This window comes from Lagopus muta, chromosome 28 (genome assembly GCF_023343835.1).
Source record: "Lagopus muta isolate bLagMut1 chromosome 28, bLagMut1 primary, whole genome shotgun sequence".
In the NCBI taxonomy this organism is placed as follows: Eukaryota; Metazoa; Chordata; class Aves; order Galliformes; family Phasianidae; genus Lagopus; species Lagopus muta.
The window spans coordinates 309,096-333,276 of record NC_064460.1 but is presented as its reverse complement, the minus strand read 5'-3'; the positions used below and the strand labels follow the sequence as shown (position 1 = coordinate 333,276).

Below are 24,181 nucleotides of genomic sequence, written 5' to 3'. Positions count from 1 at the left end.
GTTGGTGGAGACAGGACAGGGGGAACAGCCACAAACGGGAGTAGAGGAGGTTCTGCACCAACACGGGCAGGAACTTCTTTACAGCGAGGTGACGGAGCGCTGGAACAGGCTGCCCAGGGAGGCTGTGGATTCTCCTTCTCTGGTAAGATTTCAGACCCACCCGCTCGCCCACCTGCACAGCCTGCTGCAGGGGGCCTGCATTGCAGGGGGGTTGGACTGGATGATCTCTGCAGGTCCCCTACAACCCCTCAATTCTGTGATAAAGAAAGCTGAAGACTCCCCGCTGCCTCTTTATGGGGTGAAGATGACTGAGCGAGCCGCCTGGAGCAGCAATTTTCTTCACAGCAGCGAACGGCAACTGCTCCCCCACCGCCACCCGTGGGAGCGCCCGCGCAGCCGCACCGCAGCCGGGCAGCCCGACCGGAAGTGCTCTCCCTCACGGCTGCGCGGCTTCTGGCGGGGGCAGCCCTGACCGGAAGTATCTGCCCCACGCCTGCGCGACTTCCGGCGGCGTGGGGCTGGACTGAACTGGTTGCTCCAGGCGTCGGTACCGAGTCCGGGAGAACGGCGGCCGTCTCTTCCCGGTACAGCGTGTGAGGCCGCGGTTCAGGTCGGGAGCCGGGCCGTGCGCGGGGCTGAGCTCCTCCAGCGCAGCTGGCGGGGTGAGTTCAGCACCTGGCGCCGCGTGTTCCATCGCTGACCGTCTTGAGTGAGGTTACGCGGGGTGTGCGGGACAGCGGGCCCAGCCGGCACGGAAGGCCCGGTTGAGCAGGCGGGTGCTCGTTCAGAGCGTAAGAAGGTTGACCTTCCTCGCAGCCCGCCTGGTGGGGTGAGGCGTTTAAATTGGCAGCGAGAGCACTTTCTGCGAGTACAGCAGCACTGAGTGTGGGTTTCCTCAGGCAAGGAAGGACACTTAATCAGCTGACTCTGAATTCTCTAGCAGATGGTCGTGGCTTCGTGGGTTCAGACTGGCTTTGACTGCTCCCTTCTGTCAGAGCTATTAAAAGGCAGGAAGGCCTGCCTGACCGCAGAGGGGCAGAGCTGGACAGAAGAGAATTGGCAATCAGCGTTAACCATTGTGGAATGGGTACAAAACCAAAACAAAATAAAAACCTGCCAACAAGTCTCCAACAGCAGAGTAATTATTTGTTTAAAAAATAGTAATAACTTAAAAAAAAAAAAAAAAAAAAAAAAAGAAAAACGGGGGGGGGGGGAGGGGAAGCATTAACCCTATGCATTCCTAGTGGGGAAGTGTGCTGCCTCCCCAGGGCCCAGGTCACAGACATCACCAGAAAACTTTCTGGCCTGGTTCACCCTTCCTGTCATTATCCTTTACTGACAGCTCAGGCTGGCAGTGATGTACTTGCTGACAGAAGCCTTAGGGCTGTCATAAGGGACTGCTGTGAGTTCAGATGGTTAGTGGACGGAGTGGGAGTACAGATGGTGTTCTCTGTGTCTTCAATGGCAGTGAGGGATACTGAGAGGACTGGAAAAATACTTGTGATAACTATGTGGCTGAGAGGCTGGTACTGCTGCTGCAACTTTGATGGGTTTTTTTGTTTTTTTTTTTTTGACAGTGAGGCAATTTACTGGTTTACTCTGCACCTGGTCTGATGGCTGCAGATGGGTCCCATCTGTCTCAAAGGGAGAAAAGGATCACAGCCCAGGAGCTGGCAGGGCTTGTTGAGAGGGCTTTAAACTAAGTATGAAGGGGGAAGGGGATGAAATGAGGCATGCTAGCGATGAGTCTGGGGAACAATGTTAGGGCTGGAGGTGAGGCCAGTGGCTCAACTGAAATGCATCTGCACCAGTGCACACGGTGTGGCCAACAAGCACGAGGGAGCTGGAAGCCATCTTGTGGCGTGCAGGCCTTGACTTAGTTGTCACTACTGAAACATGGCAACATCACTCTTACAACTGGAGTGCAATGAGTGGCTGTATAAACTCTTCAAAAGGTGTAGGCAAGAAAGGAGGCATGGTGGTGTGGCTCTCTGGTAGAGAACAGTTTGATATCACAGAGCTCGGGGCTGGGGGTGGTAAGGTTGAGTCCCTGTGGGTCAGGATCAGGATGAAGACCAAGGTGGACATCCAGGTGGGGGTCCATTACAGAATGCCAGACCAGGACGAAGAGACAGATGAGGCATTCTATGAGCAGCTGGCAGGAGTTGTGCGATCACTAGCCTTTGTTCTCATGGGGAACTGCAGCTTTCCAAGGGTACCTTGTTTGGAATTCCCCACCAAGATGATTCTGCACTCTGCAGGATAACAGATAGAAATGCTGTGTTCATGCTGATGTCCCAGTCCCTGATAATGTTACTGCTGCTGTCCCAAAATCCAGGTGCTCTAGGGTGGTGTGCACACAGGCGTGAGGTATTTATTGCAAGTCCTCATAGAGATGAGTGCTGAGTAGTTCACTCACAGGGCTAGCATGCCTTCTCTGTATATACATTTGTTTTGTGGGTAAGAAATGTAGGATCGCATTGCCTCTGATTCTACTGATATGAGTTTACCTACAGGAATGGTTAACTGCCCATTTCCATTTGAAGGGTCAGCCCTTTCCTACTTTCAGTCCTCCTATAATTGATAATCAAAGTCAATGCCATTTGCAGTTGGTACATTTCATTCAACCCCTCTTTGTACCAGGATACAGTCAATTTTAAAAGTTGGTTTGGATTTGGAGCAGGACAGAGAGTTCATAGGTACTAGATGGAAGCTGAGCTGTGGAATAGAGTTAAATGGAGGAAAAAGTGTTATCCACAATTTATTCAATCATAATAGAAGTATACACAACCCTCCATCAGTGGACCAAGACTGAAAATTCCAGTGCTGGATCCAAGAGTGGATACTATCCATCTTTCTGTCTTCCTCTCCTTATTCCTCTGTCTCTCACTCTCTTCTCTCTTATTATTATCATCTCTCTGATTTCTGTGCTCCTGGAGAAGTACAATTTTTTCATTCCTGTCCACCAGGCCTACTCTCTTCAGTGTCTCTAAAACTATTCAGAACTAGAAAAATAAAAAGAGAGCAACCCTCAAATCTTCCTCTCAGCTATTTGCCGTCTTCCTCTTGTGTGTTACCCTGCACCTCTTATCTATGTTGTATGGCAATTGCTCAGTCATGGCCTGAAGCAGCGACTGAGCACCTGGGGAAGGAACGCAGCCAGCACTGGGAGCACAGGAGGAAGCAGTTCACCACACTGAGGGGCTAGCAGCCACAAGGGAGGGATCTCTACCTGGAAATCCCTCCTTTTGAAGCATTTGGCAAGCCCTGATCCTTGGGATGGGCAAGCAAATCTTTTTTTAACTGGATTATGACCATCACCCTTTTTGGGTAATTTAGAGGCTGTGAAAGAGTGGAGAATCACCTTGGTAGGGGATTCAGAACAGGTTATTCCGTGTGGTAGACCAAGGAGAAGGGAGCTCACTGTGCATAGTACAGCCTTGCTCTGGCCAAAACTCCCCTGTTCAAGGAGAGTTGTTGACTGCAGACTTTGTAAATCTAGCAGGCATAAAAAGATGTGTGAGAGAAACTAGAGGAGGGACTTTGAGGTTTCCATTTGTAGCTTCTGGTCAAGTTCTCTTACAGCCCGGTTGGCTGCACCAACACTGGCACCCAGACAGGTGCTCTGGGGGGGACGCTCTGGACTCTCAGGACGTGCTGGACACACAGCAGCACACCAGTGTGGTTAAAAGCTGTTAGTCTGCTTTATTCTTAAGCACTATTCTATTTATACATGTCAGCAGAACATTCTGCAAAACACTCTTCAACCGTTCACGCAGGCACTTCTCCAGTCAGAGCCGTGAGACATTCTTTTGCTAGAGGTGTCTTTGGTTCTCATGCTGCTTATCTTGCTCCACAGCTGCTGCTCTGTTCAGTTTTTCTTGTATTCCCACAATGCTTTTTTTTTTTGTCTTTGTCCTATCGTGTCCCCCTCTCTCTTTATCTTTATTTTTCCCTTGTAAAGTTGTTAAGTATCACAGTCTTTATTTGGATTTCCTATAAAGTTGCATACTTTAGCTGCACAGTTTAGATAAATATAATTGTAAGACTGACAATACTTCTAAGATTATTGTACAGAGAATCTCATTAAATTTGATGATTGTGTTTGGATTAAGAGTGTCGATTCACCTAACTCTAATCAAGGGGATTTGCAAATCAGGTCGCCCTTCTCCTGCTTCTCAGGTGGCACCCGTTAAAAAGAAGATAAATCCATTATACCATCATTTTTATGCTTAGCACCACTATGGATCAATAAGTAGGCTGCAAGGTGTAGTTAAAATCATAAGCACAGCATCAGTAGATGGTGATTTGATCATCACAGGCTGGTTCAACTGTACTGTCATTCTCTCTTTTCAGTGGGTGAAACCCAAAAGACCGTGTTGTTGTTGTTGTTGTTGTTGTTGTTGTTGTTGTACTCCGTGTGCCTGAGTGTGAGGAGGGGAGGAAGGGGGTGCGTTCAGATTGCTCTGCCATTATCAACATCCTTTCCTGCACGTCCTGTTGGGTGAACATACCATTTCCTAGCGGATTTTCTGCAGTGGATTCTGGGAGGGCAGTCCTCTTTAGTCCTGCTTCCAGTAAATTAAAAGACGCTGTTGGCACAGGCTGTCCTTTATATATTGTGTCAACTCGCTTCACTGCTCGGGCTGAAGATAGCAGTCCCTTTCCCCATACATATGTCACTGTACAGTTTCTTTAAACGTAGTTGAGCTGGATATTAAGTGGCTGCTGCTGCTTGCCCCACCAGTTTGGTAGAAGTTCCTTTGATTACGGTGCTTGGTGTGTATGGCATAAAAAGTTGTGGGTGACAGAAAGTTTTTCTTTCCAGATCTGCTGTACCTTCAGCAATTCCACCCCGTGCCATGGCAGAAATGTGGTACTGGAGTGCTGCAGTAGTTTTTGATTCAAGGAGGGCAGAGGCTGTGCAAAGTATACTGCCTTTTTGGCATCAGTGTTTGAAGCTGGCACCAGGTCATGTGTTTAAAATATTAAAACCCCAAATATTTCTCATGAGTATTTATAATTGTGGAGAAAGTGGGTGGCATGAATTTCTCATCCAGGAGCCAGAAATTTGCTTTGGCAATTTGGGCCACAATACTTTGTTTCTTTTACATTAGTAATCTTAAGTCTTTGCTGCCTGAATTGCATGCTGAGCTTCCGAAGCCCTAGTGGGATTTCCATCACTGATTTCTCATTTCTGGAATGCTACAGTTAGATTAAAGATAATGCCTGGAGGCTGATTATAAGTCAGGACTCTGGGAATGGGTAAAAGTAATGGTTTCCCCATGCTTCATTACTCCACTTTGGAAGATTTCTTTGCAGATATCCAGTTTATCAGGGATGGATAGAACTACACTATATACTCTTAAGGGTGAAATGGGGATCTACGTGTTCATATAATATAGATATGCTATAGTGATTTAACGGTGACTTAACAAAATTGGAGATGGCTGGGCACACTTTTTTGTGGTGTAGTGGTTAGTGTTGAACACACAGGTACCGTAGTAAACTCCTTGAACCATGGGGGTAAGGAGCTGCAGTGAGGCTGGATCCACTCCTAGTCCCAGAGTAGGTCAATGGTTTGTATCTAAGGGATCCTGTGTGCACAATCACTCTAAGATACGCTCCTAGCAAGGCTCATAAAGGCTAGAGAAAACTCTTTGCCACTCACCGAGGTTCTGAATCAACAAATTTTCCTGAGGTTGAGTCACTGCTGGCAAACAGGCCTGAGCCAGGCGGGGGTGATTGGCTCCCTGCGAACAGCCCTTTGTTTTGCTGTATTGATTGGATGAAGGTAAGGCTGTCAATGTGGTCTACCTGGACTTCAGTAAAGCCTTTGACGCTGTCCCCCACAACATCCTCGTGGAGAAGCTGGCTGCCCATGGTTTGATGGGCGTATGCTCTGCTGGGTGAAATGCTGGCTGGGTGGCCAGGCCCAAAGACTTGTGGTCAGTGGAGTTAAATCCAGTTGGCAACCTGTCATGAGCAGTGTCCTCCAGGGCTCGGTACTGGGGTTGCTTCTATTTAACATCTTTATTAACGATCTTGATGAGTAGATTGAGTGCATCCTCAGTAAGTTTGCAGATGACACCAGGTTGGGAGGGGTTGTTGATCTGCCTGAGGGAGAAAGGCATTACAGAGGGACCTGGATAGACCCTAATCAATGGGCCAGGGTAAACTGCATGAGTTTCAACAGGGCCAAGTGTCAGGTCCTGCATTTTGGTCACAACAAGCCCAGGTAACCCTACGGGCTTGGGGAGGAGTGGCTGAAAAGCTGCCTGATGGAAAGGGACCTTGGTGTGCTGATGGACAGTGGGCTGAATATGAGCCAGCAGTGTGCCTAGGTGGTCAAGAAGGCCAATGGCATCCTGGCTTGTATCAGGAATGGTGTGGTGAGCAGGGCCAGGGAAGTGATCCTGTCCTGTACTCAGGACTGGTGAGGCCTCACTTCGAGTGCTGTGTTCAGTTTTGGGCACCTCAGTACAGAAAGGACATGGAGGTGCTGGAGGAGGTCCAAAGAAGGGCAACAAGGCTGTGAAGAGCTTGGAGAATATGGCCTATGAGGAGAGGCTGAAGGAACTGGGGATGTTTAGTCAGGGGAAAAGGAGGCTGAGGGGAGACCTTACTGCTCTCTTTCAATATCTGAAAGGTCATTGCAGCAGAGCAGGGCTCATCTCTTCTTACTGGTGACAGGATGGGAGGAAATAGCTTTAAGTTGCGCCAGGGCAAGTTTAGGTCAGATATCAGGAAAAACTTCTTTACAGAAAGGGTTTTAAAGCACTGGAATGGGCTGCCCAGGGAGGTGGTTGAGTCACCATCCCTGGATGTGTTTACAGACCATCTGGACGTGGTGCTCAGGGACATGATTTAGCAGAGGTTTGTTAGAGTTTCGGTAGTATGGTTAGGTTATGGTTGGACTTGATCTTTGAGGTCTTTTCCAACCTGAGCAATTCTATGATTCTGTGATTGCGTGTTGCCACCAACTCCAGCAACCAGACAGCTCCCAGGTTACTGTTTGTAGCATTTTGTGCCTTTCAGTGTCAATTTCCATAAACCTTTTTGAACCCTTGGGCATTGAGCATTTTGGAAAAAAAATAAACAGAATATCCTAAAGGGAATTTTAATGAATATGTCCCTGCGTAATTTTCAGAGACATGAAAGGCATGCTGGGCTCCAAAGGAAGCCTGTATGTGTTGACCAGGTGTCATTCAGGCCCAGATTGTGGTTTCGGAGTTGAGAGGGACATATAATAACATTGTTGGATGAGCAGCTCTGCCAGAGTCATGAACGTTCTCTCATCTGCCCTGTTTCTATCATTTAAGTGTCACTTCCAGCTCCCAAGCCTGTGGAGATCTCCCTGCTGGAAGGAAGGGATGAACCCTGGATCCCAGGTGCGCACACCTTGGAGGACATGGCAGGAGAGCTCAGCGCAGGTGAGGAGGGGGTGGAAAGAGGAGGCTGGGGCTGGCAAAAGCCATCTCTGACTGGGAAATATTTTGGCACCATGTGGTATTTCTGAATTTCCTCTGTCATCCAGCAGGTGATGGTATCACAACTATGAAGGAAGATCTGCAGAACAGTGGCATGGCCCAGAGGCAGTGTGCTAGCATCCCTGTTGGAAAAGCCAGGAAGGATGTCCAAGGGGGTGTGGAGCAAGGAGAGTACATCAAGAAGCCACTGGGAAACTGTCCAGGAAAGAGAGCGAGGAAACACCTAGACTGCAGCACAGGTCAGAAGCAATGTAAAGACTCAGTGAGCAAGGAAGTGTGCCATAAGAAAAGTCAAAATCCATGTGATGGGAGTGAGAAAAGCTTTCAAACTTATTCTGACTGTGTTAACCAGCAGCACATCCATGCAGGAGGCAGACACTTTAAATGCCATGAATGTGACAGGAGCTACATAAAAAGTTGCAACTTGCATATCCACCAGTGCGTCCACACATCAGAGAAACTTGATAATTGCCCCAAGGGTGAGAAGAACTTCAGTTCAGATCTTCATTCCCACCAGCGCATGCACTCGGAAGACAGACCCTACAAGTGTCAACAGTGTGGGAAGAGCTTCAAAAGCAGTTCTAAACTCCTTTCCCACCAACACATCCACACAGGAGAGAGACCCTTTAAGTGTCCCGAGTGTGGCAAGAGCTTCAAAAGCCGTTCTGACCTCATCTACCACCAGCGCATCCACACAGGGGAGAGAGCTTTTAAGTGTCCTGAGTGTCCAAAGATCTTCAGAAGCAGTTCTGACCTTGCAATCCACCAGCGCATCCACACAGGTGACAAACCTTACAAGTGCCCTGTGTGTGAGAAGAGCTTCCGGCAGTGCTCCCACCTCATGATCCACCAGCGCATCCACACAGGAGACAGACCCTACAAGTGCCTCAGCTGTGGGAAAGGCTACAAAAGCAGTTCTCATTTGAAGAGCCACCAGCGCATCCACACGGGAGAAAGACCGTTCAAGTGCTCCGTGTGTGGAAAGAGCTTCAAAAGCAGTTCCAACCTCATCCGCCACCAGCACATCCACACAGGAGAGAGACCCTTTAAATGCCCAGAGTGTGAGGAGAGCTTCAAAAGCAGTTCTGACCTCATCTACCACCAGAGCATCCACACAGGAGAGAGACCCTATAAGTGCCCCGAGTGTGGGAAGAGCTTCAGAAGGAGTTCCAACCTGACAATCCATCATCGCATCCACACAGGAGAGAGACCTTTTAAGTGTCCACAGTGTCCAAAGAGCTTTAAAAGCAGTTCCCACCTTATCTACCACCAGCTCATCCACACAGGAGAGAGGGCCTTTAAGTGTCCTGACTGCTCAAAGAACTTCAAAAGCAGTTCCCACCTCATCCGCCACCAGCGCATCCACACAGGGGAGAAAGACCCTACAAGTGCCGTGAGTGTGGGAAGAACTTCAAAAGCAGTTCCAACCTCAGAGGTCAGCAGCACATCCACACAGGAGAGAGACCTTGCAAGTACTCTGAGTGTGGGGAAGGCTTTAGAAGCAGTCGTAAACTCAACTCCCACAGGCACATCCACAGAGGAGACAGATGACAGAAGTGCCCTGAGTTTGTGACAAGCTTCAGAAGCAGTTCCAGCCTCCTTACCTACAAGCACGTCCACACAAGAGATAGAGCCTGCTAGTGCCACGAATGTGAGAAGGTCTTCAGCTGGAACCCCAACCTGGTTCCTTGCTTGTGGATTTGCATGATGATGAAACCTTCACAAATCGCTTGAGCAGAGGAAGAGCTCTGGAGCCAAAGCCAATCATGTTCCTCATTCCTTCCGGGGGAATTGCCCTGTCTCCAGCAGAAAGAGAGCAATATGGGCAAGTGGACATGCAAAGGAGAATCCAGTGATTATGGCAGGTGGATCAGAAGCACATTTCTGCAAGGTCTGTGTGCAGGGAATTGTCTGAAGAAGTCATTTCTTCTCACCCCAGAGAAACTCATCTGCTGTGGGTCAACAGATGAGGATCCAGATTAAACCTCAGCTGGACCAAGAATTCACTCTGCAGGGAACGCAGGAAGAGCTTCAGCTGGAGCTTAACTTTTAGTAGACCCCAGTAAACCAACACAGGAGAGAGCCCCTGTGAGCACCTTGACTGCTGGAAGAAGTACGTCCAGAGCTGGGGGCTCATCACACACCAGTGGATACCAGTTTGGAACACATCCCCTATTTATATATCCACATTCAGTGCTGCCTGTGTTTGCCTGAGCATGCTGCTCCCGGGGGAGGATGGGAAGGATGCCACATGTGTGAGGTGTGAGCAGGTGGAGGAGCTGCTCTGCCTGGTGGTGGAGCTTAGGGAGGAGGTGGAGAGGTTAAGAACCATTAGAGAGTGTGAGAGGGAGATAGACGGGTGGTGTGACTCTCTGTGAGAAAGGAGCAGAGATTGCAACCCCCAAACTATAGTGGACCCTCTCCCTTGCCATGGTCAAACCGAGAGAGCAAACTTGAGAAGAGAGGAGGAATGGCAGCAGGTCCCACCTCAGCGAGTCAGGCAGCACTCATCCCAACCTGCCTCGGTTCCTCAGGTGCCTCTAATAGGTTTGAAGCCCTGAAACTGAAGGGTGAGGTGGCTGAGAATGAGGTGGAGAGACAGGCTCCAAGCTTTTCTAAGGAGAGGCAGTCAGCTCCACGCTTGAAGACTGCCTCCTCCAGTAAAGAAAGGAGGGTGATACCATAAGTAACTCCCTTCTATAAGGAATTGAGGGCCCAGTATGTCTGCCTGACCTCACCTATAGGGAAGTGTGCTGCCTCCTCCCTAGGGCACGGGTCAGGGATATCTCTAGAAAGCTTCCTGGGCTTATTCGCCCATCTGATTACTATGCATTATTGGTAGTTCAGGTTGGCAGTGATGATGCCGCTGAGAGAAGCCTGAGGGCTCTCAAGGGACTGGGGAGGATACTTGATGGAGTGGGTGTGCAGATGGTTTTCTCTTCTATCCCTGCAATGGTGGGGAAGGACACTGAGAGGATCAAAAAAACCCTCCTCATAAATAAATGGCTTAGAGGTTGGTGCAGGCACAAGATTTTGGGGTTTTTTTTTGACCATGGGGCAATTTACTTGGCTCCTGGCATGACGGCTGCAGATGGAACTCACCTGTCTGCAAGGGGTGAAAGTATCCTGGCCCAGGAACTGGTGAGCCTCACTGAAAGTTGTTTGAACTAGGTAACAAGGGGGAATGGGACAAAATGAGGGCCGCTGGGGTTGAGCGGGTAGTTCGAGGCTCAAAACAGAGCTTGATGGGTGATGAGGGTGGAGTTCGAAGGGATGGAGAGCAGCAGGGGGATGCTGCTTCCCTAGAGTGTCTGCACACAATGTGTGCAGTATGGGAATAAACAGGAAGAGCTGGAGTTCTGCGTGTGGTCGCACGGCCACAAGCTCATTGCCATCACGGAGATGTGGTGGGACAGCTCGCATGGCTGGAATGCTGTCATGGAGGGCTGTGTGCTTTTTAGGAAAGATCGGTTGGTGAGGCGGGGTGGTGGAATTGCTCTTTATGTGAGAGAGCAGCCAGAATGTACTGAACTCCAGCTGGGGGAGAGCAGTGTAGCAGTGGAGAGCTTGTGGGTGAGAATCAAGGGGCGGGCTGGTATGGCTGACACTGCTATGGGTGTGTACTACAGGCCTCCTGATCAGGAGGAGGAGATCAATGAGGCCTTTTGTAAGGAACTGTAAGCAGTGTCACGATCCCAGGTGCTGGTGCTTATGGGGGAAGACTTCAGTTATCCAGATATTTGCTAGATAACAACGTGGCCAGGCACGCGCGGTCCAGACAGTTCCTGCAATGTGTTGAAGACAACTTTCTGATGCAGGTGGTGGAGGAACCGACAAGGGGAGGGCTGTTGCTGGACCTTATTCTCACTAATAAGGAAGGCCTTGTCAAGGAAGTAAAGGTTGGGGGCAGCTTGGGTTGTAATGACCAGAAGGTGGTGGAGTTTGAGATGTTGAGTGGAAGAAGTAAAGCAAAAAGTAGGATTGCTACACTGGACTTCAGGAGAGCCAACTTTGATCTCTTCTGGGACCTACTTGGAGTGATCCCATGGGCTAGGGTGTTGGAAGGTAAGGGGGTCTGTGAGAGCTGGTCAGCATTTAAACAGCTCTTCTCCCAAGCTCAGGATCGGTGCGTCCCTGTGAGGAAGAAATGGGGAAAGAGTGGTAGGAGACCTGTGTGGATGAGCAAGGAGCTCGTGCGCAAACTCAAAGGAAAGAAGAAGGCCTATGAAATGTGGGAAAATGGTCTGACCACTTGGGAGGAATATAGAAATGTTGTCCAGGGCCTGCAGGGATGCGATGAGGAAGGCTAAAGCCCTCCTGGAATTCAATTAGGCAGAGGTGATAAAGGATAATAAAAAAGGCTTTGTTAAGTATGTTAACAGTAAAAGGAAGACTAGGGAGAATGTGGCTCCCCTACTAAGTGAGGGGGGTGTGCTGGTAAGGGGGGATGCTGGGATGGCAGAGATACTGAGTGTCTTCTTTGCTTCTGTCTTCAGTGATAAAGCTCTCCTTTGGGAATCCCAGACCCTGGACGTTAGTGAGAGGGTCTGGGGAATGGAAGACCTCCCTTTAGTCAGGGAAGAATCAGCCCGAGAGCGCCTAGGCAACACCAGTGTTCATAAGTCCATGGGACCCGATGGGATGCATCCACGGGTGCTGAGGGAGCTGGTGGAGGTGATTGCTGAACCGCTTCTGTCATCTTTGAGAGGTCTTGGATAATGGGGGAGGTGCCTGAAGACTGGAGGAGAGCCAATGTCACTCCGGTCTTCAAAAAAGGCAAGAAGGAAGGTCCAGGTGATTACAGGCCAGTCAGCCTCATCTCTGTCCCTGGAAAGGTGATGGAACAGCTTGTGCTGGATGCCATCTCCAGACAACTGGAAGAAAAGGAGGTTATCAGGAGTAGTCAGCATGGATTCACCAGGGGGAGGTTGTGCCTGACCAACCTGGTGGCCTTCTATGATGTTGTCACTGGCTGGGTGGATGGGGGGAGAGCAGTGAATGTAGTCTACCTTGATTTCAGCAAGGCATTTGATACTGTCCCCCACGACATCCTTATAACAAAGCTGAGGAAGTGTGGGATAGATGAGTGGACAGTGAGGTGGGTTGAGAACTGGCTGAGTGGCAGAGCGCAGAGGGTCATCGTTGGCAGTGCAGAGTCTGGTTGGAGGCCTGTAACCAGCGTTGTTCCTAGGGGTCTGTGCTGGGTCCGGTCTTGTTCAACATCTTCATCAATGACCTTGATGAGAGGATAGTGGCCACCGTCAGCAAGTTTGTGATGATACAAAGTTGGGATGATTGGCTGACACGCCTGAAGGCCGTGCTGCCATTCAGCAAGACCTGGACAGGCTGGAGAGCTGGGCAGTAAGAAACCGGATGAGGTTCAACAAAAGCAAGTGTAGAGTCTTGCATCTGGGAAGGAATAATTGCATGCACCAGTACAGGTTGGGGGATGAGCTGCTGGAGAGGAGCTCTGTAGAGAGGCACCTGGGTGTCCTGGTGGATGACAGGTTGGCTATGAGCCAGCAGTGTGCCCTTGTGGCCAAGAGGGCCAATGGCATCCTGGGGCACATTAAAAAGAGCGTGGCCAGCAGGTCGAGGGAGGTGATCCTCCCTCTCTGCTCTGCCCTGGTGTATAATCAATGGATATTAAGATGTTACAATCACAAAATAAACAAGAGAGTTAGGCGAAGTAGATTAAGATAACAAAAGAGAATAAATGGAAGGCTTACCCTTATGCTGGGCTCACCCACAAAACACCAGAAGGAGGGATCTCCAGAAGAGATCTTCCCTGCTGGTAGCCAGCTCTTAAATAGGTCTAGGAGGGGTGCAGCCTGGCTCCACTGCTTCCAGCAGCACAGGTGAATTGCCTTCACCTGTGCTCCTTTGGCTGACTCATGGCTCGCCTCAGGTGATCAATCAGAGGTTCAGGCTGTGACTCAGCAGTTCCCATACACTCCACCCCTTCATGGCGTGAACCAATGATCAGGTTAACTAAAGGGTAAGCTTTCCCTAATACAGAGATCCGCTATATCGCGACGCTTACACAATTTTATTGCGACGTGTGTTCGTACAATTCAAGACGAGTGATGATCAGTGGATGAGTGCCCGTAATTTGGATCCTAAGTGGGGTGGCCCATGTCGTCTGCAACATTCTCAGGGCACTGGGTCTGCCGTCTTGAGGTCTTTCATTCAAGTCCCGCAGGGTTTCATACAGTCTTTTCATCCACCCCTGCAAGGACTGGGAGTCTGTCTTCAGGGCAGCCTTAAGAATACCATTATAACGTTCGATGAGGCCTGCCCCCGTTGGATTATATGGCAGGTGGAATCGCCATTCGATGTTATTTTCTTCTGCCCAGCGCTGTATCGTTGCACCAGTAAAATGAGTCCCTTGGTCGCTCTCGATGACTTGAGGTGTCCCGTAGGCAGACATCAGTTTAGTGAGTGCCTTGATGGTATATGCCTGGATTGCTTTCGGTACTGGATAGGCCTGCAGCAGCCCACTTGCAGTGTCGACACAGGTCAGGGCATATCTTGCCCCTTCGGAACAAGGAAGGGGCCCGATGTAATCGACCTGCCATCGCTGGAGAGGATTGTGTCCCCTAGCAAGATGGGCTGTTGTTTCGGGCAACGATCTCGGTCTCATCTTGGAGCAAGCGTCGCAATCCTGGCATGCCTGGACGATATCAGATAGTTGTATGGGCAGTCCCCATGCTTTAGCAGCTGCCCACATTGTCTTTTGTCCAGCATGCCGTAGCTTCTGATGCAACCAGCGGGCGATGTTCTCAGATGGTGAATTCCCAATCCATCGAACTCGGGCCAGTGTGTTGGCTTCATCGTTTCCCGGTGACTGTAGGAGCTGATGACCAGAAACATGGTAGACACGTACAGTCCTGTGTTTGACCGTATTCCATATATCTAACCACATGTCTTTGCCCCAGATCGGTCAGGCGTGGATAGTCCATTCCTGGGTGGCCCACTGTGCAATCCAAAGAGTGAGCCCCCGGTACACAGCCCAACTGTCTGTGCAGATGTTCAGGATACCATCACCGGGTTCCTTGGTTATAACCATCCACACGGCTCGCAGTTCTGCCCATTGGCTGCTCTGACCATCCCCCTCATCAAACCAGATTGTCTCAGTGGAAGGATGGTATGCTATTGCCCTCCACTCTCCACAATTGCTGATTCCTCAGCAATTGGGATACTGAAGAATGCATTTGCTACATCTAGGACACAAGGATAGGTTTTTATCTCCCTACTCAATGTGTCCGTTAGGGAGGCAATATTGGATACGGCTGCATGAAATTCCCCCAAGGATTTTTATGGACAGGCCTGGAACTTGCACCTTTTGGGGATTTATAGCCCAACCACTTGCTCGGGTTGCCCTTGCTGGACCTATCTGTATACCAGGCATCTTCAGGGATAGGATATTTTCCCTCCTGAACGGGACTCTTCTCTGGTGGAGCGACCAGTATTTCTTTTGGTGCATCACTGTGATACGTAACTGGGCCTAGGATCTTCTGGAGTTCTTCTTTCAGGGGGGATGAAAACAGACTGCTCCTTTGGCTGAGATAGGCGACCCATTGTGCTGCTGTTTGTGCTTGGGCCACCCCTGTCTTAGGAAGGTGGGTCAGATCTTTCACCCACCCCTGAATTGGCAGAGTGGTCTTGACTATAACTGCAGCTGTTTGAGTTATTGGCTCTACTGCCTATAATGCCTAATAGGCAGCCAATAACCGTTTTTCAATCATACTGTATCTTTCTTCTGCTCTGTGCCAAACCTGAGACCAGAAACCAATGGGGGTCCAAACAGAGCTCTGGCGTTGCCACAGGCCCCAACCGAAGCCGTCTTGAGTAACATGAACGTCCAACTCGGCTGGGAGGGTAGGATCGAATATACCCAATGCCTGGGCTTGTATAACTGCCAGTTTTGCTTGTTGGAAAGCATCCTGTTCGGTTTTCCCCCAGTCCCATAGCTGCCCCTTTTTTGTGAGTCTGTATAGCAGCCTTAGCAGCTGCGCTAGGTGAGGTATAAAGGAACGCCAATAACCCAATATACCTAGAAACTCTTGCAGCTGCTTTGATGTTGTAGGGACTGGGAAGGCCTGAACCTTATCTGTAACAGCACTGGGTAGCACTTTGGTCTTTCCTGACCAAACCACCCCCAGGAATTTTACGGACAGGCCTGGACCTTGCACCTTTGGGGGATTTATAGCCCACCCCCTCTGTTGTAAATAGGCAGTTAATGAATCTGCTGCCTGTCCTACTGCCTCCAGTGAGTCAGATGTCAGCAGGAGATCATCAATCATCAGGTTTTCTCCAATCAGCCAGGTCACGCGCCACTAGATTGTGACAATACTTTGGTGAATGCACGTACCCCTGTGGCAGGACCTGAAAGGTCCACTGCCTGCCTCCCCACGTAAACGCAAACTGATCTTGCGATTCCTCAGCAATTGGGATACTGAAGAATGCATTTGCTAGATCTAGGACACAATGATAGGTTTTTATCTCCCTACTCATTGTGTCCATTAGGGAGGCAATATTGGGTACGGCCGCATGAATAGGCGGCGTGACCTTATTTAATTCTCTGTAATCTACTGTCATCCTCCATGTGCCATCCGACTTTCGCACTGGCCATATGGGGGAGTTATACGGGCTGTGTGCAGGTCTTATAATGCCCACTTTTTCTAATTCCTGCACCGTTCTCGATATTTCATCTTGCCCACCCGGGAGTCTATACTGTCTAACATTAGTAATCCGGCGCGGTTTCGGCGGGCAAACAGGCCCGTGTTTCACATGGCCTCTTAATATTGCCTGCACCGCTCGGATACTGATACATCTTTGTCGAAGTCTGAACTCTCCCACAGTTGTTTGGAGAGCCAGACCCCATAGAATGTCTATGCCCAGGATGTATTCTTGGACTGGGGCAATAGACACCTTGTACTCCCGGGGTGGGAGACGCCCAACCCCCAATTTTAACCATGTTTGGGTGACAGGAATAGTCTGTCCCCCAAAACCACCAATCATCACTCTGTCGCCATGAAATTTTCCCGGATCTCCATAGATAATTGATGTTTCTGCTCCAGTATCTACTAGTGCCATAACTCTCTGAATATTTTTTCGGGACCAATAAATAGTTAATTCTACATAGGGCCTCCGGTCCCGTCTGGAGGCCCTACGGGGACTAACATCCCTTGTCACTGCATGAATTGTGCTAGGGCCAGTTCTTTTGCTTCCGACGGCTTAGGCATTGTGGCCCGAGACACCTGAGGTGGCTCTTTTTTTCCTATTTGAAACAATAAAATCTTCTAGGTTCCATGTTGTTGTTGGAACCCTGTCTATAGCTCTTACCCTTGATTTCTTAGGGTAGCTCTGGAATTTTTGATTGTCCTTTAATTGTCTCCAGAGCTGGAGAAGGACATGGTTGGGCTGGCGGTCGATCTTAGCAAATTGGACCCCAGCCCGAATTAAATCATTAAACATTTGTTTTCGGGATACCCTGATGGGTCCCGATGGAGGAGCTCGAGTAGCCAGCATTTTGGTTTTATTTACCGGCAGGACCTCTGCTTCTTCCAACATCCGAATATTGCGCCTAGTCCGCAGGCGTTCTGTTTCTCCCAAGTCGGCAACTAACTGGGCAGCCTGCTGGACTACGGCTTCTGATGCTACAAGGGGATTTAATATGGAGACTAGGGTGCCGTACAGATGGGAGGGAGCTTGCTGTAAAATTAAATCTCTCATCCCTGCTGAAAATTTAACCATATCAGGGCCATCAAATGTATCTTCATAGATGGCCTCTCTTACACCCAGTTCGCAGATATAATTTTGAAGGTCCTCCATGGAGGACCACATTCCTGTATGTAACGGTATGTCTGATTTATTCGGCCATACCATACGGCAGGCCGCCATTAACCATTCTAGTATGGAATGGTTTTCATCACGATATTGATTGCCTACGTATAACCTCTGTCTGAGAGCAGGATGGACGGTCATGGTGGCCAACTTAGATATTTCTGGGCCATTCACCAAGACACTTTCTGCCCCAGAATCCCACAGTCTCAATAACCAAGCCGGCACACTTTCTCTAGGCTTCTGCCGAAATCGTTGTACTAAGTCCATTAATTCTGTTGCCGTGTATGGCCGAGCTGTAACATGTAAATGAGTCTGGGCAGGGGGCCATTGATCAGGCGGCACCCCTGCCGGTCTGTCCTGTACTTTTTTTGTTTTTTGGGTTACAACAGGACGGACTTCCAGTGGATCAGTTAGAATTGGACATTCAAGATCTGATTTGGATTTCTTGTTCACCTGATCAACGAAGTCTGTTGATTCAGGAGTCTAGTCATCATTTATTGAAATGTTACGAATTTGGCCTATAGGAAGATGTAGAATTGGCTTCTTCCCCGTTAAAACGCCAAGTTCGTGCTCCAGCTTTTCAATGCGGTCTTTCAAAAGCTGATTTTCAGTTTCTAAAGTATTATTTCTTAAGTCCGCATGATTTAAGGCAGTCAATAATGGCCATGCCACCATGGAGGCAGCCAGTTGTCTTTCTTTAGTAGTGAGGACATCCTTGCCAAGTCCTTGAAAATAGTCCACCATGCGATATGGGGAGAGATTGCCCGTAACCTGTAAGGGACCCCATTTTTCAATGATAGCAGCTAACTCATAGTAGGGGGATCCCTCAAATCCTGGGATCTGCCCTGGAATCATTTTCTCTAGAGGAGTATTGTTCTCCCCCTTGACCCATTTATAGAAATTCCATAGAAAAGACATGATGTTAATTTTAGTATATTCGGCCTGCCTGGCTCACCAAGTGTATAATCAATGGATATTAAGATGTTACAATCACAAAATAAACAAGAGAGTTAGGCAAAGTGGACTATGATAACAAAAGAGAATAAATGGAAGGCTTACCCTTATGTTGGGCTCACCACAAAACACCAGAAGGAGGGATCTCCAGAAGAGATCCTTCCCCACTGGTAGCCAGCTCTTAAATAGGTCCAGGAGGGGTGCAGCCTGGCTCCACTGCTGCCGGCAGCACAGGTGAATTGCCTTCACCTGTGCTCCTCTGGCTGACTCATGGCTCACCTCAGGTGATCAATCAGAGGTTCAGGCCATGACTCAGTAGTTCCCATACACCTGGTAAGGCCTCATCTGGAGCACTGCGTCCAGTTCTGGGCTCCCCAGTACAAAAAAGACAGGGACCCCTTGGAAAGAGTCCAGCGGAGGGCCACAAAGATGGTGAGGGGCCTGGAGCATCTCCCCTATGAAGAAAGGCTGAGTGAGCTGGGTCTGTTCAGCCTTGAGAAAAGAAGGCTGAGAGGGGACCTGATCCAGGTCTATAAGTATCTAAGGTGTGGGGGTCAGAGTGGCAAGGCCAGACTGTTTCCAGCAGTGTGTGCAGACAGGACAAAGGGAGACGGCCAGAAAACTGCAGCATAGGAAGTTCTGCACAAATGTGCACAAGAACTTCTTTAGGTGAGGTGACGGAGTGCTGGAACGGGCTGCCCAGGGGGGTTGTGGATTCTCCTTCTCTGGAGATGTTCAAGACCTGCCTGGACACCTACTTGTGTGACCTGGTGTAGGGAACTGCTTTGGCAGGGAGTTGGACTCGATGATCTCTGGAGGTCCCTTCCAACCCCTATGATTCTGTGAGAAGAGCCTCTGCCACAGCTTGAGCCTTATGAGAACATTGACACTGGGGAGAAGTCCTGTCCATGCCTGCACGGCAGCAAGTGCTTCAACCACAGCTCCAAGCTGACAAAGCACCAATGAGTCCACATGGCAAGAAGCCTCACAGATGCCTCAAGTTTGTAAGAAGGGCTTTGTGCAGGAGCGAGAGTTCCCCACTCACAAGAGATTGCACTCCTGGAAGAAATGTATGTTCCAAATGTGGGAAGAGGTTCAACCAATAAAAAAAAATTCAAAAAAAATATTTTTCCATGCCTTATTTTCTCTTCTTTTCTTCCTGCAAGCAGCTTTTTGAATTTGTTTCCTAAGGAATAACGTGTGCAGGAATGTTCTGTGTGTCTGTGTGTATGTGTTGCTTCCAGTAATTTCTGATTCCACTGATTAATCAGATGCAAAGGTCAGGAGAGCAGTGAAGTGGCTCTTGCATGTTACTGAAAGTCACTTGCAGTTGAAAGGAAAGGGGGAGAATAAATTAACTGACTTGTCCCAAAGTTTTTCTTTTCCTTGGGGTCTGGCCCTGTTTTCTTAAAATAAAAAACCATGCATGGAAGATGTGGAAATGTGGAATCAAAGAATCAGTTGGACTCTTAAAGGTCACGTAGTCCAACTCCCCTGCAGTGAACAAGGAAATCTACAGCCAGATCAGGTTGCTCAGAGCCTTCTCCAGCCTTGTGTGTATCCAAGGATTGGGCATCCACCACCTCTCTGGGTAACTTGCTCTAGTGCCTCACTGCCCTGATTTTAAAAATCTTTTTTGTTATATCCAATCTAAATCCCCCCGCTTTTAGTTTGGAAACATTTCTCCTTGTCCTGTCACAACTGACTCTGCTAATTGTCTGCATCCTTCTTTCTCACAGCCCCATTAAATACTGAATGGCCACTCTCAGGTCTCCCCAGAGCATTCTCTTCTCTAGGCTGAACATCCCCTGCTCTCTCAGCCTGTCCTCGCAGGGGAGGTGTTCCATCTGTTGGATCATTTTGAGAAAGAGGGAATTTTTTTTTCTTAGCACTGATTCCAGCAAACTGCTTGCTTCTGGGAGCAGGCATGTTTGGCATACACTGCCTTAACCATTCCTAATGGTGTTACACATTGGCTATACTCCTTTTTCCAGGTGGTTTGATCAGGAGCTCAGGGCAGCTGTCAGACACCAACCTCAGTTGGCTCAGATACATGTGTGAAAAGCTTTGGTTTTTGTTCCTACATTCAGCATCCCAAGTTTCAACAGGTGCTGGGAGCAAAGTCAGAGCAAACCCACAGTGCAGAGATTTCAGAGCACAAGAAGCTCTATAGTGTGTGTTTGTCTTGCAAGATATCCCTGCACTGGGGCAGGATTCTTCTCCACTCATGCTCTGCAAGGCTGGCTGGGCAGAAAAGATGCTCGTGTGTCTCTCCTCTTCTGTGACCACAGAAAGTATTTGTTATCGAGCAGTTTCCTCTGGAGTCACCATATCTCAGAGACATGCAGAAGAATGGGGAAGACTTTCTATATTTTATCTCCCCAGAATCATTTTAATTGCTGATTTCCCCCCCCTCCCCAAGGTTTTAAGGTGCACCATTTGCAAAGGTAAGGTTTTTTTTTCCCACTCACAGAATCTACCTGTTTTGTCCCTGCTTTGGGGAAGAGGCCTTCTACAGGAGTCCTTAGCCCTTACAGAGTTGTGACTGCAGTGCCTGGGCTGCAGGAACAGGAGGATTTTGGGATCCAAGATTGTTTGTTTTCCTTGTGATGGTAGGATAGGATACCTGAAGGAGAGGGACTTCCATTTCTGAAGTTGATGTTCATGCAGGATGATGTGCAAGGAGGGCTCTGTCACTGGGCTAGTTGAAACAGCAGTTGTATCCAGCCTGCAGAAAGCTAAGCAACAAGATGTTCACCATTCATACACATCAGCTTGAAATTCCATCTCCTCTGCTTCATGGGGAGCAGCCCCAGCACGCGTTAAGGGTTCAGAACCTAGGGGTCTGCAAACTGGAAAAAGCAATAGTGAGTGTATCAGCCACTATGGAAAGGATTAAGAACCTGACTAGGTGCCATCCAGGGTCTGCAGGCAGAGATCTGTTCTTTGAGGTCTTGCAGAATAGAATGTCCCTAGACCTTCACGCAGCAAAGGCAGGAGGGGTCTGTACGATAATTAACCAAAGTTGCTGTGCTTGTGTGGACCAAAATCCACATTTGGATTCATGGATATACAGCATAAGTTCACTCACTGGCTCCCTAACTTTACCTGGGTAGAGCAACTGTTTGTAGCAGTAGTTGTACTGATTATCCTTATAGGGATAACCTGCATAGGTATGCAGTGTTCTTTCTGGTGTTGTCCTAAGAGAAAAAGACCTAGATGATTATGCCAAGAGACATCATATGAACCACCAGGTGGAATCTAGAAAGTAATTCAGGAAGGTGTTAATGGACAGTGGTGCATGGTAGGCAAAAGGATTTGCTAAGGATATAAAAAAGGGGAGGATGAATCACGTGAACAGCTTTTCCATGCTGTGAGAACAGACTTTCTGGATAACTTGAGTGGATAAAAGCTGAAGGACGAGCTGCTTGCGTACAGGTAAGCTCAAGAACAGAATGCAGAGTTGCACAAACTTGCTGACAAACGATGATAAGAAAGAGGAGTAGATGCTCTGTTGTTGAAGACAGTGAAACAGATCCTCAGCCCAACACAACACCAATACCAGCTGGTTCAGGCTATCCCCAGCTCCCTTAAAAGGTTGGAAGTTCACAGAGAGGTTCACATCTAGCCTTCATTCAGTGACCACCAGAGACCCCCACCACATTTTATGATGCACGCTCAAGAGGGTGGGACAATAGGATTTTCTTGGCAGGGGGTTTGATTATGAGTGATGCCTCATTCAGCAATTTCTGTTCCAAAGCTTTGAAGCCCACTCCTTCCTAGGCTGAATACTGCCATAAACTGCACTGTACCGCTCTGAATAAGTTTTGTGCTGCACTGCATTGCAAACATACCATTGTATTGCAAATAAGCAGTGTTACTCATTAAATTATGGAGCAGTTGAATTCACTGCTGCTTGTGACCCTCTTTGTGTAAGCCTATAAATTTCATGTGACCCATGGAACAAATAACACTGGGACAAGCAGTACCAGGATTAACACCAAGGATACCTAAATTTGTATTTAGCAGATACCCTGAATTACTCCTCCATGGGCAGGATGTGGGGGAAGCACTCATTGCTCTCTGAGCATCAGCAAACCCTCAGCTCTGGAATTCTGGATATTTTCCAGCTGGATCCTTCCAGAACCAGAGCTGGAGATGGAGCAGGAGAGCACAGCCTTCTGCGTTGCTCCCCCCAGGACTTCCTTGTGCAAAAGCTGTCCTTTGAGAGACCTGCAAAGCCCGGCAGGATGTGGGGGAGGAGCACTGCATGCCCTCCTATGAGCTCCCATAGGAAGCCACCACTTTCGTTTTTGCTGCTTTTGCACCACTGCAGCACTTTTGGAGCTCCACAGTGTTGCTCCCAGGACTGAGTGGGGAAGATGCCACTAAAGGAGAAAAAAGAAAAGGAGAAGCCTTGCAGTGACAACTGTAACCCTGGGCAACTGGGGGAGAGTGTGGAGAGCCTGATGAAGAACATTGATGTGTGCCGCAGCGTGGGCCTGGAGATCATCAACAGGACCAAGACAGTGATACTGAAGGAGTTCAGGTGGGTACCCCTCTGTCCCCTGCTGCTTTCTGCCACCCTGCCTATGAGGGACATCTCCAAAGACAATGGAGAGGCTCAGTGCCAAGTGCTGGAGCAATTTCCAGCATGTTCCTCCATCTTGTGGTGGACCGTCCTCAGTTTGCACTGTACTGCTGCACACACTTCAAGAAATTCCTTCCTTGTCCCCATGCTTCTCCAATTCTTTCTGTGCCTTTATTCTTTGCTTATTCCCTTGGAGGCCTTGCTTAGATTCCCCGCTGTCATCAGTGAGTTCTTGTCCCTTCCAGCTTGGAGCAGCCAGTCATGAGCACACATTCAAACCATGCAAGCATTACAGCTACTTTCTCTTTTGCTGTTTCCCTCCCCCATCAGATAGCTATATAAGAATCCTTTGAGCCACTCCTCTTCTGTGTCAGTGGTCCCAGCTCTGCCAAGGGGACAGATTCTCCTATCCCTTCACCATCTCAATGGACCTCTGTAGAACTCTTTACGCTGTCTCCCTTCTCCTGGGGGCAAGAACTGGACACAGCACTCCAGGTGTGAGCTCAGCCGTGCTAAGCAGAAGGGCAGGATCTCTTCCTGCTTTGGGCAGTGCTTTGCCTGATGCAGCCCACAGCACCCTCAGCCCCATAGGCATCAAGGGCACATTGCAGATCATGTCCTTTTCTGCCACTGCTTCCAGCTGGGTGCCCCCAGCATAACCCAGTGCTGGAGTTACCCCTGCCCAGCTGCTGTACCTGCACTTCTCCTTGTAGGACTGCATGAGATTCATGTGCACAGAGGGCACAGCTTGGGTCCAACAAAGTAAAGGGTAAAGAGGCTTGGTAGGGACACTGAGCTCCCTTTCTGTCATGCCTGCTCTGGTGATGCTGTGCACTGGTGATTCTGGGAGTGGTAATTCTGACTCAGGGATGCTTGGCATTGGCAATGCTTGCCTGCTCTCTAGAGAACTCTGAGTCCCACTCAGCACCTCTGCAAATGAGTTGCCCTTGTGCCCCCATCCACTGGGCTCCAGCTGCCCTTTCTCACCACCCCTCCTTCTACAGGAGTTACTGCTTCAGTGGCCAGAATGTGGATCCCCTGCCCTTTCAAATTGGCCCAGACTCCAAAGGAATATGTGCCTTTGCAAAAACTCCCTACAGCCTGCGAGGGAGCGTGGGCATTGTGGTCTGCAAGGCTGGTGGTTTCTTTTTGGCCATCACATTCTCCAACCCCTATGACTACATGCTTTACAAAATTGAGTTTGCCTTGGAGATCTTCACAGAGGAGAACCACCTGGGAGTCCTCAGTGATGTCTTCTGCAAAATGATGAAGAGTAAACCATACTGTGGCTCCTCGC

The 24,181-nt window shown here is 49.0% G+C and overlaps 1 protein-coding gene across 1 annotated transcript; it reads left to right on the top strand.

Annotated features, from left to right (window-relative positions):
• The first annotated feature begins 402 nt into the window (after positions 1-402).
• On the top strand, positions 403-24,000 carry LOC125685588 (zinc finger protein 501-like). The gene is given in 5 exon segments (XM_048928788.1): positions 403-662; positions 7,323-7,433; positions 7,538-8,868; positions 8,871-22,842; positions 23,889-24,000. Coding segments are annotated over 3 exon segments (1,524 nt in total). The 5' UTR covers positions 403-662; positions 7,323-7,411; the 3' UTR covers positions 9,042-22,842; positions 23,889-24,000.
• The last annotated feature ends 181 nt before the right edge of the window (positions 24,001-24,181 follow it).